This window comes from Thunnus thynnus, chromosome 1, assembly GCF_963924715.1.
Source record: "Thunnus thynnus chromosome 1, fThuThy2.1, whole genome shotgun sequence".
In the NCBI taxonomy this organism is placed as follows: Eukaryota; Metazoa; Chordata; class Actinopteri; order Scombriformes; family Scombridae; genus Thunnus; species Thunnus thynnus.
In genome coordinates, this window is record NC_089517.1 from 6,162,635 (window position 1) to 6,177,986 (window position 15,352).

The 15,352-nt window shown below is 39.7% G+C and overlaps 1 protein-coding gene across 1 annotated transcript; it reads right to left on the minus strand.

Annotated features, from left to right (window-relative positions):
• Positions 1 to 238: 238 nt before the first annotated feature.
• Positions 239 to 14,521, minus strand: LOC137188891 (otogelin-like). The gene is made up of 11 exons (XM_067598479.1): positions 14,463 to 14,521; positions 13,048 to 13,105; positions 10,754 to 10,912; positions 10,313 to 10,697; positions 6,831 to 6,932; positions 5,998 to 6,155; positions 3,649 to 3,770; positions 3,140 to 3,348; positions 2,090 to 2,220; positions 1,565 to 1,671; positions 239 to 410 (listed from the first exon to the last, which is right to left on the minus strand). Exons 1-11 carry the CDS (start codon positions 14,519 to 14,521, stop codon positions 239 to 241), a joined length of 1,662 nt encoding a protein of 553 aa, XP_067454580.1.
• Positions 14,522 to 15,352: the final 831 nt, after the last annotated feature.

Sequence of the window (15,352 nt, forward strand, 5' to 3'; positions counted from 1 at the left end):
ATCTTTCTACTGCAAAGACAGACGAAAGATTTCCCCATGCAGCAGACGAATCTGACAATGAACCGAGCACTTCCTGTGTCTGAAGGGTGTGATTTTGAGAAATTAAAACAATATTAGGGAAGTTTAGCATCCCTGACAGAGTGGAAACTGTATTTCATTGTTTCAAAATCCAGAATTGTTGCATTTTCCATAAAACAGAAACTGGGAAATAGGGACTTCAGCTAGTGTTTGATTGGACTCACAACCTTTTCAGTCCTTCATGGCTCAAGGTACCAAACACCTGGCTGAGAGGAAACGTACCACACTGAGGAATGCGCCGCCTCCAGTCGTGCAGTGGGTGGTCAGCGTGGGCGCAGGCCCGGGCGTACTCGCTGAACACCTGGCATACCACATCACCGTTGGGACCCGACCTTCAAGGAAGGAGGAACAAACAGAGAAGGACTTTTTGAGTGGAGCCAGGAGAGGTGTGGCCACAGAGCCAGGTACGCTGAACTTATCAGACTGGACAACTATCCACCAGCTGTGTCTCCATCATGGAGGACAAAAAATCTTCCAACTAAGCTAAAGATTGTAGCTGAAAAAATTTGGCATTGGAACAAATTTTTGGAGCATGACCCATAATACAGAACCATAACTCGGCTGTAATTACTGCAGGAGAAACAAATAATAATATTGATTAACTGCGCATCTTTCACTACTGAATAAATGCTGACTCTAAGTGTTTCCTGTGCAACCACAAGTTAAGCTCTAGATGCCAGTTTAAAGTGCTGGATCAGAGCCCGGAGATGGTGCAGCACTCCCGCGTCTGTCCGACTCAGATTTCCTACTGAGTCAGTGAAGGAAAACACTTGAGGGGAAGTGAAACGCTCTCCTCTCTTCTTTTTTAAGAACAGAAAAAAACACAGCGGGGGGTCATCAGGTGCATCAGGTGTCCAGCATGAACTTCCAAATGAGAAGAAAAGATATGCTAATTATCTATTTTTGACCACATTTCAAATAGATTTTTTATACATGATGTAGTTGCATTTTAAAAAAGTCTTTGAAATGTGTTTCTGTCTCTGAAATATTTACCAGAAATGAATATATGAGCAGAAATACACTCTCACATGTCCTTACATTTTGGAAATCCATTTCAAATACCTTCCTGATGCATTTAAAATATATTTAGCAAGATAAAGGAAGTATTTTGTCTCACTAGCGGCAGGCAAGACAGAATACTGTCCACAACAACAACATGCCAGATGTTCATGAAGTGTAGAAATGATAGTCATGGTCCCCAGAAGATAATCCATAGTGATTTCCAATTGTGCACAAGAAATATCTCAAGAACTCACCATGACATTAACTCAGCACATTCATGCTCCCCTGAGGAGAAGTCCTTTACATTTTGGACAATTAATTTATTTAATTAATTGGACAATCAAAAGATTTCTACAAATCTTGCTGTGGATATTCATGGTCCACAGCAGATTAACCCTTGTGATTTTGGTGACCTCCTGACCTTTCATTGAAGGCCACCATCACAGCAAAATTATCGCGAGGAATCTGAGTCTGTTGTTCTTACATGCAGAGGTCGTTGGAGCAGCTGGCCATGTAGGACAGCGGGCTGACGAAGTCGTGGCAGCTCTGAAACGGTGGATCCAGCAGCATGGCACACACCTCCTCCACTTTCTGCAGACACAAAAACAGACAAAGACAAAGTTTTCACTCAAGGTCAAGGTCAAGGTCACATTTACTGTCTCCTTCAGGAGAAATTCGTCTTGGACAAAAGGAATCGCTGCAAAAACCACATCATAAGAACAATTTAAGAAGAACACAATAAATAAGAACACAAGTGCAGAGATAAAAGAAATTATCATCCAATAAATACAAAAACCATTCACTCACAACTGTTAAAAAACTGAAAGAAGAAACATTATCTCACAATTCACTCTTTGACTGAAGTACATTCAACTGTTTCAACGTTTCCTGATCACTTCATTAACCTGCTGTGTCACTGACATGTGTACGTACTGAGTCAGGTTTTTGTGTTGTGTTTACTGAGGTTTTTCTGCAGCAGAGAAGCCTACAGTTTGTATCAGAAGCTCACCAGCAGGACGTGAGCATCGACTGCAGCGCAAGGTGAAGAGAAGCCAGAAGACACCACCGGACATCGGGTCTGATGTGGCTCCGACTCCACCCAGCTGTTCCCAAACATTTCTATCTCATGAGTCAGAACACCTGAGAGAGAAAGGAACAGGATGTGTTTCATTAAAAAACATCATCAATGTCTAAAAAAGATTATGCTGTGTAAACTTCACATCACAGCTGACAATTTTCCCAAGCTTATCCCAAGTTTTTAGTTCAGTACGTGGAGCTTGAATTGCATGAGTTAGATCAAAGTTACGATATGTGTTGTGTAGTAATGCAATGCATGTTTTTAAATACTCTGGTGTGTTCATGGACATGCCGAAATCTGATAACTGACACTGGCCTGCTGACCAGCAATCTTTCAAATGCAAGAAACAACAAAATTAAACTTAATCTTTTCTCAGCATCAACATTTTTATATTTTTCCTTATTCTTTATCTTCAGCATGTGATTTTCAGACACACAGCTCATGACTGTGATGGATTATGTTGCCAACTGGAAGGTAGGAAATGAGAAAATGATGAAGAATAAAGAATATCTGATTTATTAAAACAAATCCATGGCTACTGTCCATGTCGCCTGTTTGTTCAGCTTCCTGTTTCAATCAAAACACTTAAGCTGATGTCTGTCATTGTTGCTGCTGTGAGTGGGCTGTTTGTGTTTCATTTACATTTTTCTGTTAATGAGGTTTCTCTACACAGATTACAATCTATCTGGATGTGATTACACCAGGATTCTTTTGTGGTTAAGTACTCTCTGATGATAATCTGGTCCTCTAAAATCCAGGTTCACGCAGGTGACCCGAAACTTTAGAACAAGCTGGGCGGCTCTCACACCTCATGATCAGATTTTCCGAGTGATAACCCGGTTAAGTAACTTGCTGGAAATCATTCGAAGCACTGAGATGACTGTGTTTCAGTGTGAAACAGCTTCTTACAACACGTTGAAATCTAATCGTCGAAACGCTGTCGAACAACACCTGCAAAGCACCGCTTACACAAAACCGTACCGTAGCTGGTCTTCAGGTCGTCCTGAACGTCTGCGTTGAAGTTCCCACACAGGCCGCAAGTTCTGCCCACAAACTCTGGGCTGAGTTTGATGTAGACGGAGCCGCTGCGTCCCTCCCAGGCCAGCGTGAAGCCATGCTGCTGCGTCACCAGCACGTACTGGGAGATCTGCTCCAGCTGCAGGTCGTGGATGTGATGAGGCAGCTGCAAACTGGATACAGAGACGGTGAATCCACGATGATACAGATACCAACTTCTCTTCTGTAAAGAGCTCAGACTGGCTGATATATAGTGTTAAGCTCTTTTTCAACAAACATTATACAAATGAAGAATAAGTATAGATTTTAAAAATGTAATAAACTTTTAGAGCGTCTTGCATACATGTCAAATAAAAGAAATAAGATCCTGATATAAAGAATTCCTAAAGGAGAGAAAGAGGATCTAGAAACAATAAAAACATCAATATATTTTTTATATAAAGAGATGTTTTGTCTTGTTTTATACCGCTGACCTTTGGCCTTTGAAGGTCACGTTGGTGGCGTGAAGTCGGACCTCACCCTCCCATGGAAGGAAGAGGCTGACGGACCGTTGGCAGGTGTAAGGAGCAGAGTTACAGCCCGGGTCATTGTGGACCTGCAAATAGCAAGATGCAACATTTAATCAAAATGTGTGTATTTATATTGAAGTGGCACAAAAATAAACAGTTTGTGTTGAAGTGCTCCAACAGTCAGAATGGAGCAGTGACAGGCTCTGTACCACTTAAAGCATCATACTGATGGTTTTTCATGTTTTTTTACTCCATTAACTACAAATCTTTAAAAAAACAACAAAGAACTTTCCACTTTCCACACAGTTTTTTGACTGGTTTCCTCACTTCTAAGCATTCCAGTTTAGAAATTTCAGTACACCATGAAAAGCACATCACATACACCCACAATGTCAATTAAAAATTAATAATGTAAACTAGGCTCAGTGATAACATAACTTTGACAATAAAAGGGAATAAATGTTCATGGTGATGAATGGTGTTTATAATTCCTCTAACTCTGTACTGTTTGTTGTTGTGCTGTTGTATGTTTTGATTGTGATGGACTACAGATGCAAATTAGCTTCAAGCTAACTCTGGTGCAGTGCATCATTTATGCTTAATGCTGCACACGCTGTCCTGTTCAATAAATCAAATCTCAAACAGAGAGTTTAAACAGTCCCTGCTCTTCCTTGTTGCTGCATTCAAGGACGCTGTGACATCTGAGATTTGACAGTCGACTTCTGAACATTCACACAGCTATCAGAAAAAATTGTCTTTCAGTTACTTCTTTTAAAACAACCAGCGAGGGACTGAAAATAATGCTGTTATGTTTTATCAGTTTGCTCAGTGTTCCTGAATGTGATGTATTAATATGAAATGTTTCAAAATGTCAGTCTGGCATTCTCAAAGTGAAAGTTAACTTTTACTAACTGGGATATAGTGATACATTTACACTATTTTTTTAAAGGATAAAGTGTGTCTTCTACATCTTTCTTGTTCTCAACAAACCCACGAAAAGACCCAAAAACCGACAGTGAAATGATCCTATTATCAAGTATTGTGTGTGTGTCCAAAGTCTGATATATCTTTCCTTTGTTTAAAGCTCCACTGTTGTCCAAAAAACTATTAAAAACACATCAATGAGCCGCACTATTGCACTGGGTGACAAACACACTGTAGTTATTTTGACTTAATGTCACACACACCATCCTGCTGCCAGAAATACTCACTGGAGCATCAAATGTGTATTCATCCGCTGCTGAAAATAGTCCCCAACAAATTCACTAGTTCCACCTGTTGTAGTAACATTTGCTAAAAGTTACAGTGAGCAGCTGTTTTAGGAAACTACTGAGCCTTTTTAAGAATTTAATTATATGTTTGTGTGCTGTTTTTAAAGATTTAAGTCTTCTGGAGGAACCAATTAGCTTAAGGCTGAGTGCCTCAGAAAGGGCAGGAAAGTCATGACAGACAGACGAACACATGTTGTTTTGGGTCTTTTCATGAGATTTAGAAAAATGTAGAACAACACCAGCCTCATCCTTTTAACTCTTTAAAAAATGCCTGATTTTTACCTGTCTGAGAGAGTTTTTTCAGCTTTTGAGTCAAGGAGGGTTGAGTTACATGTTTTATTTTGACCATATTATGTCTGTAATGTCTTTTCTGTGGAGCACAGGGAGGGCAGCATGTACTGTACCTTCTACTAGGGATCCGTATAAAGATAAAAAGAAATAATCTGAAGAAAAAAGATACGAGAGAAAACCTTTTTGTAGCTGGCTTTACCCATCTCAGATTGCCATTTACAGCATTCTTGAAGAAAGTTCAGGTTTATCCATTAAAAAAGAAAATGTCATCTTACCTCCTTCTAACAAGCTCTCGCTTCTACATTTCCAGCCTGTTTTACATTTTATTTTAGTCCATAACATGTTATTTTCATTATAATCATTAAATTACTATCAGTGGTCTTAATGCATTTGGATCTTTTTGTGTTCCCTGTTTGGTTTTCCCATACACAGATACGGTATCTGCTGCCTTTTCAGGGGAACAAAGTCCCGGTCTGTTGCAGATGCTTTCAAGGCATAGTGGGTAATTGCAGTATTTAATGGTAATTGACTCTAATAACCAGATAGCTTTCACTAATCTTCAGAGCAAATCTTTTCCTCAGGCTGAGACTGAACCTCACGGTAGTCAGAAAGAAGGAGAGTGTGTTTTGGATCAGGATGCCGCTGAGTCCAAACTTTCCCCGACTAGAAGCAGGCGTCGGACCGAAACCTTCTGGGCAGCTTCTAGTCAGGAGGATTTATTTCGTGCCGGTGCAGCTGAGTCTGAACTAACCTGGACGACGATGCTGGCCTGAGTGGTTTCTTCACAGTCCTTCAGCAGAGTGTAAGTGCATCGACCGGGGAAGTAGTAGTAGAGGCCGTCGAAGGTCTCGAAGTTGTACTGACCCCATGTCCTGCACGTCATCTCCCTCTCAAAGCCGGGATTTGGAACTGAGATGAGTCAGAGGAGAGAAAACATAAATATCAGAGGTTTTTGAAGCATAATTCAGTTAATTGAATTGTAATTAAACTCTAATACCTATGTTTATTTAAACAAGGCAGAATAAGACAGATCTCAGCACTAAAAACAACACTGAAGTTGATTTATATTAAAAAGAAAATATCTTATTATAAGATAGTTGTAGCAGATTTTTGACTTGTGTTACTAGATAATATTTTGGTTCATCCTATAATGGACTTTATTATATAACTAATACAATTAGTTCCTTGCTGCCTTCTTTTGTGCAAAATGAATTCTAATTTTGGAAACTCATATTTGGTCTCATAATAACTCATAAAAGGACATAAACAAAATTATTTCCTTCAAAACAAGTGTGAGTAACGTTCAGTGTTAATGCACTGTGACACATTCTTACCCATGAAAACAAATAATGTTGATAAACTCAAGAAAAAGAAACAAACTAAAAACTAATTTATGTTTAATTCAGTTTAGAAACCAATTTTTCATTAAACCTTAATTAAGCTTTAATTTCATGCTGTAAAAATAAGCCCCGACGTTGTTGTTCATGTAGTGTTAGAACATAAATCTGAACTGGTTAATGATTGTGTTTCTCATTCACAACATTTTTAGACTCAATAAAGAGGAAGGACAGCTGTGCGGTTTACCTGTCTGACATCTGCGTCCGGTGGCCTGATACAAGCTGCAGTCACATGACTCCGACTGAACGCACTGTCCTCCGTTCAGGCAGGGAAACACACATGGCTCCACTGAGAAAAAAACAAGAAAACAAACAATTACACAGCTGCTCTTCACACTGGAAAACTGTTTATAATTTTTGTTTCACTGATACCAATTGCACCAATTTCATCATTCATTATTTCACCTGAACCTACTATGAAAAATAAAGATCTACTGACTGAAACATTGTGACTAAATAAACAAAATGACTGGCAATATGCAGGATTTCTGGTTTCTTTTTCATTCAGTAATTCACAGGTAAAAAACAGTAAGAAAGAATTGATAAGCTAATACATTTATATCTCACAAAATCGCTGTCAAATACAAAACTGTCTCTGAACAACCATGCTAAGAACCACTGATACAGACAACTGACTCTGAGTATCTGCAGGTTACATTGTCAGACTTCATAGGGAGCTGTGGGGCCCCAACAAATGTTCCAGTCACTGACCGATGGCTCCTCATCCTGCAGTAACACCATCTGCTCAGTGAGCTTACAGCATGTCTGCCCAGTCAGCCACGTCCCACACAAGCACAGGTACCATACAGAGGATGGGTGAGTGAGGGGGGAGGGGGGGGGGGGGGGGGAGTTAATGAATCAGATAAAAGCTATTTTCCTTCTGTTCACTCTGAGGGGGAAAGTAAAACAGAGGGCTTACTTGTTGCTCTGTTTAAAGACACATTACACAGTCTGTAGCGCTTCGAAAATGGCATCAGGGGGTAACCGTTTGAGAACGTTAGACCTCTTTATCTACAACTCCTGCAGAGTGATGTCACGTCTCTAATGCCTTACACAAACAAAACAGGTAAAAGAGCAAACAGAGCGACTCATTTCTATTTAGTGTAGCCCAATCAACCAAATATGTTGACATGAGATGATCCTGCAACCAAACACTCTACAGGAAGTAGTGTGCAGTTTATGTTGCATGTTGATAAGGCCAAGGAGGTTGCATGGTGGACGGTGGGTAAACGGTCCAACTTTGACAACAGACATTGAGGTTTGCATCCGATCTCAGACAAGCAAATGATGTTAGCTAGTTTATATCCATAACTACAATATTTTCCAAAACACTTATTAGCTTTCTTGCTAGCTAGAGTCAGGAGGAGATTAGATTCACACGTCTGTCTCTAAACCTTTTGCTAACAGAGACTGAGGACAATCTCCCAGGTTTCATTGTTAAAACTGAGTGGAAACAACAATTAAAAAAAACCTGCATTGCAGAACCGATCCAAAGTCTTTAGGGAGGCCCTTCATATTGGTGGGGTGATACGCAGTTCGCTATGAGAATGGGGGGAGAGCATAATTTCCAGTAAGGCTTGTCCTTACTCAAAATGTAAGGGCCGTAGGTTTATTAGCAGCTGTTCTTGCTGCCACTCAAGCAACCACTGTGCATTTAGAAATCCCCAGACCTCAGTAGGGGGAGATCTTGGATTGTCTGGTATCGCAAGTCTAGGAGGAGATTAGCTTAGTTTAACATGATGAAGACTCCAAAGGAGGGCAAACAGCTTTCCTGGCACTCTCCTCTTAAGTTATAGGATATGTCATATCTAATTTCTTTATTCCATACACAAAGAGAAATGTAAAAATAACAAGTTGTGGTTACAGGGAGTTACATCCTGTAACTAGAGGCACAGTCTCTGCTAGCTGCCTGGTATAGCTTCACGCTGACAACAACACTACAGCAAATCACTGCTCCAGGCTGTTAATTCGTCACAAAGTAGTTCCAGCATTTAACTTCTGATAAAACCACAACTTGTTGATCTTGCACTTCATTTTGTGTACGGATTAAACAAACAAGATACAATGTGTTATTTAGTGAACTTCAGATGTGTTGCTAAATGTATTTTTGAACTTTAACAACCAAGCTAGCTGTTCCCCTGCTTCCAGTCTTTATGCTAAGCTAAGCTATCAACTTCTGGCTATAGCTCTACTTAGTACACAGTCGTGTCTCAATAGTAACCCTAGATTTGCGAAAGATCTTGCGTAAGTGACATGATCTTTCCCTAAACCTAACCAAGTATTTTTGGTGCCTAAACCTAATCAGACCTTAACCACAGCGTTGTCACATCATAAAACATCATTATTTTGTACAGTGTCAAACAACACGCACAATGAAGGAACAACACGTACAAATCTTGCAAGAGTTTTGCAAATTTAGGGTTACCATCTAGACACAACCTAGTGCACAGACCAGGCCCCCAAGAACAGTGCTGGGCTGACATAGTGGCCAAACCATGTAATTACAACTTCCAGGTCCATCTTGTGATGCACATTTACCCAAAAAACATTTCTGTCACACAATCATTGGAAAAGTAACAGCTGTAAAACAGTGAATACATTTTTTCTGGGCATCATGACCCCTGCAAAATTACTGGTTTTATTATCAGAATTTGATCCATTTGGTCTTATAAAAGTTGGAAAGTCTTAAAGAGACACATTATTATTATATCTGACTTTTTTGGCTTCATGTGTCACTGAGCAACTTTCATAGGAATAAATGGGCGCCGTCTTATTATTTATTTTCCAAAAATGTCTAGCCATTCTTTTAAAGCCACTTCATTTATAGAAACTAATACACAGATTGCACCAATTTTCCCCAGGAGTCTTATATTTTTTAACAACAAAATCATATACAGTTAGAATAATTTGAAAGATGCTGAAATTGCTTATAAAATCTATAACATATTTAAGTCTGAGGTACATAGACCTGTGATGTTGTACTTAACCAAATACACACATGGCAGTATTCATATGAACTTCTCTAAACTTACCTGAAATCCTACGAATCGACGACCTCAGAGCTTCTTTCGTCTGTCTGGTGAGCAGTGAAGTATTAACTGGACGCTCATTTGGTGAAAAGGCTCCGTTGGCTGCGTTTCCTGGTGATGCTGAACCAGATGATGATTGGTTTGGTTGTATCACTGAGTTGGTTGAGGATTGGTCAGATGGTGTTGAACTTGACAGTGATTGGTTAAGAGATGTAAAGCTAGAGAATGAGTGGTGTGGTGATTTTGAGCTGCTTATGGATTGATTAGCTGTTATCAAAGTGGTTGGTGATTGGTTAGAAGATGTTGAGGAGAGCGAGGATTTGTTTGATGTGTTTGAGCTGGTTGATGATTGGCTCAGTGGTGTTTGGCGGGATGGGGATTGGCTAGGTTTGGTCTTGGTTGGTGCTTTGCTGACTGGTGATCGACTGGATGCTGGTGAGTTAATTGATGTTTGGTTGCCTGGTGCTGCACTGGTTGTTAATTGGCTAGATGGTGCTGTGCTTGTTTTTGATTGGCTGGATAATGTTTTGCTGATTGGTGATTGGCTAGGGAGCACTGTCTTGGTTGACGATTGTTGGGCTGGTACTTTGGTGGTTGCTGATTGGCTAACTGGTGATTTGGTGGTTGCTGATTGGCTAACTGGTGATTTGGTGTGTGTTGATTGGCGGGCTGGTGATTTGGTGGTCGATGATTGGCTGACAGGTGATTTGGTGGTCGATGATTGGCGGGCTGGTGATTTGGTGGTTGATGATTGGCTGGCTGGTGTTGTGGTGGTTGATGATTGGCTGGATAGTGTTGCAGTGGTTGATGATTGGCTGGATAGTGTTGCAGTGGTCGATGATTGGTTGGATAGTGTTGCAGTGGTTGATGATTGGCTGGCTGGTGTTGCAGTGGTTGATGATTGGCTGGATAGTGTTGCAGTGGTTGATGATTGGCTGGCTGGTGTTGTGGTGGTTGATGATTGGCTGACTGGTGTTGTAGTGGTTGATGATTGGCTGGTTGGTGCTGTAGTGGTTGATGATTGGCTAGCTGGTGATTGGATGGCTGAAGCTGTTGTTGATGATATTTTACTAGATGGTACTGTGGTTGCAGATGATTGGTCGGAGCTGAGGCTCCATCTGGAGGTCGGCGGCCTCTCTGAGCTGTAGGACGCCAGGTTGGACCCGGGGGTCCGGCTGACTGGTGATCCACTGGAGGATGATGAGTTGGTTTCTAATACAGCAGCTTTTATCTGAAGGTCCTTCAAGAAGAGAAACTTACACATCAACAGGTATTTCATGCAAGAGTTGCAACCAACTCAACCAACTCAACTTAATACCACATAACAATGTTTCAGAGCCTCTTCCAGCTAAATATATTAAATCTTATCATTTTCACATTGGGCTTTGGCACAGTTTGACAAGGTAAGCGAGGAGCCAGTTTCAGCAAACCAAAACTAAGTCTGTAACGCAGTCTGATTCTCTTAATTAATCCCACTGAAGTTCCAGGAGTTTAATATAATATCAAGCAAATCTGAGAAACAAGCTCAGCTCTCAGGTGACAGATTAATAAAGATTTGATTAAAACGTGGGACACCCTAAACTTTTACAATTCTACGTTTTGTTAGGGCGAAATTCCTCCCAGAATTACGCTCATTGTTTCCGAACCAGAGTCCTGACTGGTGAGGATGGAACTGAGGCGGCGCTGGGAAAAGAAGAGGCTCGAGAGAAAAGACCTGTCATCCAACCTTCATTAATGACTCCTCTGTGACTTCCAACACAGCTTTCCCATCCAGATCGACAACCCTACCCTCCACCGCCCCCACACCACCTCTTCTGCCTCCACCTTGTGTGTTTTCCCATTTTGGAAGATCTTTGTTCTACGAGATACTGTAAGCAGCGTGGGGAAGTTTTTCTAGGCTGAACGGATTATGAAGATTTCAGAGGGTTTTCCAAGAATAAAACTGACTTCTGGTATGTTCAGCAATGAAAACGTATCCGTAGATCAGATATTGAACTGACTGGGTAAATAGTAATGAAAGCTTTGGTTTAAAAATACATCAGCACTCAGTCAAATGTTGTTTCTACACTTTGAGCCTCCCTGGATACCTGAGCTCTTAAACCAAAGGCTTTCATCTCAAAGAGCAGGAACAAAGCAGATGGCAAAGGTGACGAGTAGGGGGGTTCAGGGGGTGGATGGCTATGAATTATTAATCACCGATCAGTATCAGAGATATCGAGACTGAGCAGGTCAAACACAAATAAAGCAGAGACGTCAAGATACGATGATTTAACCATGAGTGAAGTGTTTTGTTCAGAGATCTGACATGAGATAAATCTGCTATCTATACCTGTGACCTGTGCTACTAATTGCTTTGTTCGTTTACAAACTTCTATAGTTTGGACCGGATTCTCACGCCTCTCTGAAGGGAAGCCGGACAAAAGGAGCGACCGCATTCAGGCTGATAGAGGCTCTCATAGAGGAACAAGCGAGACAACAGAGCAGCTACTGTATATTCCTGCTGGGACTCCATCACATGTCTGTTTCTGAGAGGAAAATGTCACTGTGAAGCTATTTCACTTTTTCACTATGCTGAGGTTTTACAGGAGCTTGAATAAAAGTGCACGTCAGCAGAGAACAAAGTAGATTTTCAGGTCATATATTGTCTTCTTTATGTGTCATCTAGGTACAGTGTCAGTCAGCTCTTATGGGAAATGTGTACTTTTTTGTGCAGGAATACTGTACATGTATACTTATTATTCATATTATTTACTTTATACTTAACTATACTCATACTTTATACTAAATATATATATATTATTATAACACTTGTCTAATCTGAAAAACTACAGGCTGTTTGGACTCAACTAGCATGGGTTTTTAAAGTGAAACATGACCCAAACTTATAAGGTTATTAAATATAAATTAATTTGGATATAACCAAAATATTTTTACAGAGTCCAAAAAAACACAAAATATAGCAGGTGTAGAGACATTTTAAACTAATATGAAAAACAATCACTGCCACTTTTTTAAGGTGTAATTTTGTGAAAAAAATTCAGAAAATATGTTGACAATTTACATCTACAGCTACACCGTCCTATTAATGCTTATATATTTACATACTTTTATATTTAAATAGTATATTTTACTGTTCATCTACTGAACATGAATCTATATCTGTAAACAAAATAGTGAAAATCTTGGAAGTTTTACTTGAAATACTGGAACATTGGGAATAAAATGATGTGAATAGAGGCTGTCAGGCGACAGTTCTTTTCTTTTCTCTGGCTCTGTGTTTTGGCGTGAGCGTCGCAGCTTTTTTGGTGATCTCTGGCTGTGTGTTCGCCGCCCGAAGCAGCTCCGTCAGCATCAATGATCAATGCGGCTGCCTACCTGCCCTCCCTGGGAAGCGGTGTCCCATTTCTGCTGCTTTATCCCGCTGCTCCCGCTGCTGGGACAGAGAGAACAAGGAGAGGTTTGTCCCTGCTTCTTGCTTTGCCCCCCTGACTCTGCAAACCCACCACCAACCATTAACCAACCAAACCACCAGAGAACCAAACAGCCAAAAAAACAAACTATCAACCAACCAAACAATCACTGCCTGCTCCTTGAAATAAACATAAGTAGGGACTAAGGCTGCAACTAGCAAAATAGCATTATGGGTTAATCTGCTGATTATTTTCTCAATTAACCAGTTAATTGTTTGGTCTAAAAGGTGTCAGAAAATTATGGAAAGTGACCTTTGCAATTTCTGAAGCTGACATATTCAAATTGCTTGTTTTGTGCAACCAAACATCCAAAAGACAAATATCTTCTTTCAATTTACTTTCACAGAACAGTACGTTATTAATAATTAATCAATTAATTAGTAAAACTGCAAATATTCACTTTAGTGAAGCAACAACCAGTGAATATTTGGCATTTTTCTTAAAAAGTGACCTAACAGGTTAATCAGTTATCAAGATTTTTGCAGATAAATATTCTGTTGCTCAACTACGTCATTAATGGATTAATTGACTAATAATGTCAGCTCTGTTTACAGTTATGTACCTTGAATATTGTTATTATTATTATTTTAAATTATTCTAAATGATAAACTATATGAATAGTGAGGCATGAAAAATTACTGTGGACTACAGATAGATAGATAGATATAGACATAGATGTATACTGATAGGCCATATAATACACATAACATCATACCATATAAATCAAACATCTAAAAACATAATATTATATAATAAAATTATAAAAACACATTTCTATTGTTACTTAAATATCAAAAATTAACTCACTTATTAAATTCATCCCAGTTAGAAACGTTCACTCTCTCAACACTCCAGGAAAGTTGCGCTGAAATCAAGGAAAATAAATAAATAAATAAATAAATACAGAAATACAGAAATAAATACAGAAATAAATAAATAAAGAGAAAATGTTACTCTGAATCAGACTGAACAGCAAACCCAGTTTAAGATCAATGAGAACAGTTAAAACTGTAGGCTGAGCTGCCACATAAAGTGATATATATATATCTAATGTTCCTAATTTAGTCTAAATTTATGTAACAATAATATAAATATATCTCTGTATTTCTCACTTTCACTCAGACATCACAGCTCATTTTTCTTGCGCTGTAAACAGCAGATCAGAGTCGTGTGCAGGTTTTCACTCAGAGGAGACTCACCTTGATGAATTAGGATAAAATACAAAGATAATAAGTGAAAAAGCCTTTTCCAGCTAACTCTTAAATAGGGATCCATTCGTGTTTCGCGGATCCGCAGTCAGTCGGGTTTGGACAGCATCACCTGGTGAAAACCCTCCGGCTGGACTCCCGCTGCTCCCTGCGCTGCTCCATCCGGCTCATCCCCGAGCGGCCCGCCGCGCGCCTCAAGAACCGCTGCACCTGCTCATTAGCATAAAATATGCGCAGGTGAGCGCGCAGATGGGCGGGGCCAGAGAGCCAGATAGGTGTTCTGCTATGATGACTTTATACTGCTGCAGAAAAAAACTGCAGCCACCAACTGAAACTGAAACCACTTCTCCGGATTCAACTTTCAATTTGTGATATAATTCCCAATAAAATTCAGCATAATCCAGATATAACTAACCAAACACCTAAACCTGTGAAGTTATATCAGTTTGAGTCTGAATCTAACCGCACAAACCTGTATTGAAACGTGTTGTGTTCAAAGCACCTGAACCTGACAGGTGTAATTGTGCAGGACTGAACATCGCCCCCTTGTGGTCCACAGTCAGTGGAGCATTACAGCAGCATGTGGAGGGACTGGAATTTATCACACTGAATGAAAATGAGAAGGATTTTCAGGATAAAAACAAGATTCTGCATCTTTCACAAGATGAATCCAATTTTCTTATTCCTGAGCTGCACATGTGACTCTGATGTGACGGATGAACTGAGACTGAAACACAACAAAAGTGTTTCTTTCACACAATAAGAATTTAATTTAAAATTTATATGAATATTATACAATAAAGCATAGTACAGTTTGCAGCACATTAGAAAGTTAACTAATGTATTGAATGAAAAATGAATATGAAATGCAACAAAGAACTTTTACATATAAATGAACATCCATTACATTCAAGCCCTTGCCGAATGAGTTCACACAATGCTGATTAAACCAATCACCACCACGTATATCTCTCTGTATTTCACAGTATATAGTATATATAT

Excerpts from the sequence above, each read along its gene's own strand:
- LOC137188891 (XM_067598479.1), bottom strand. The coding sequence starts at position 14,521 with ATGAGCCGGATGGAGCAGCGCAGGGAGCAGCGGGAGTCCAGCCGGAGG. Across the intron at positions 6,156-6,830 it reads CGGACGCAGATGTCAGACAG|TTCCAAATCCCGGCTTTGAG; the intron begins GTAAACCGCACA and ends GACTCATCTCAG. Across the intron at positions 411-1,564 it reads TGCTCCAACGACCTCTGCAT|GTCGGGTCCCAACGGTGATG; the intron begins GTAAGAACAACA and ends CCTTCCTTGAAG.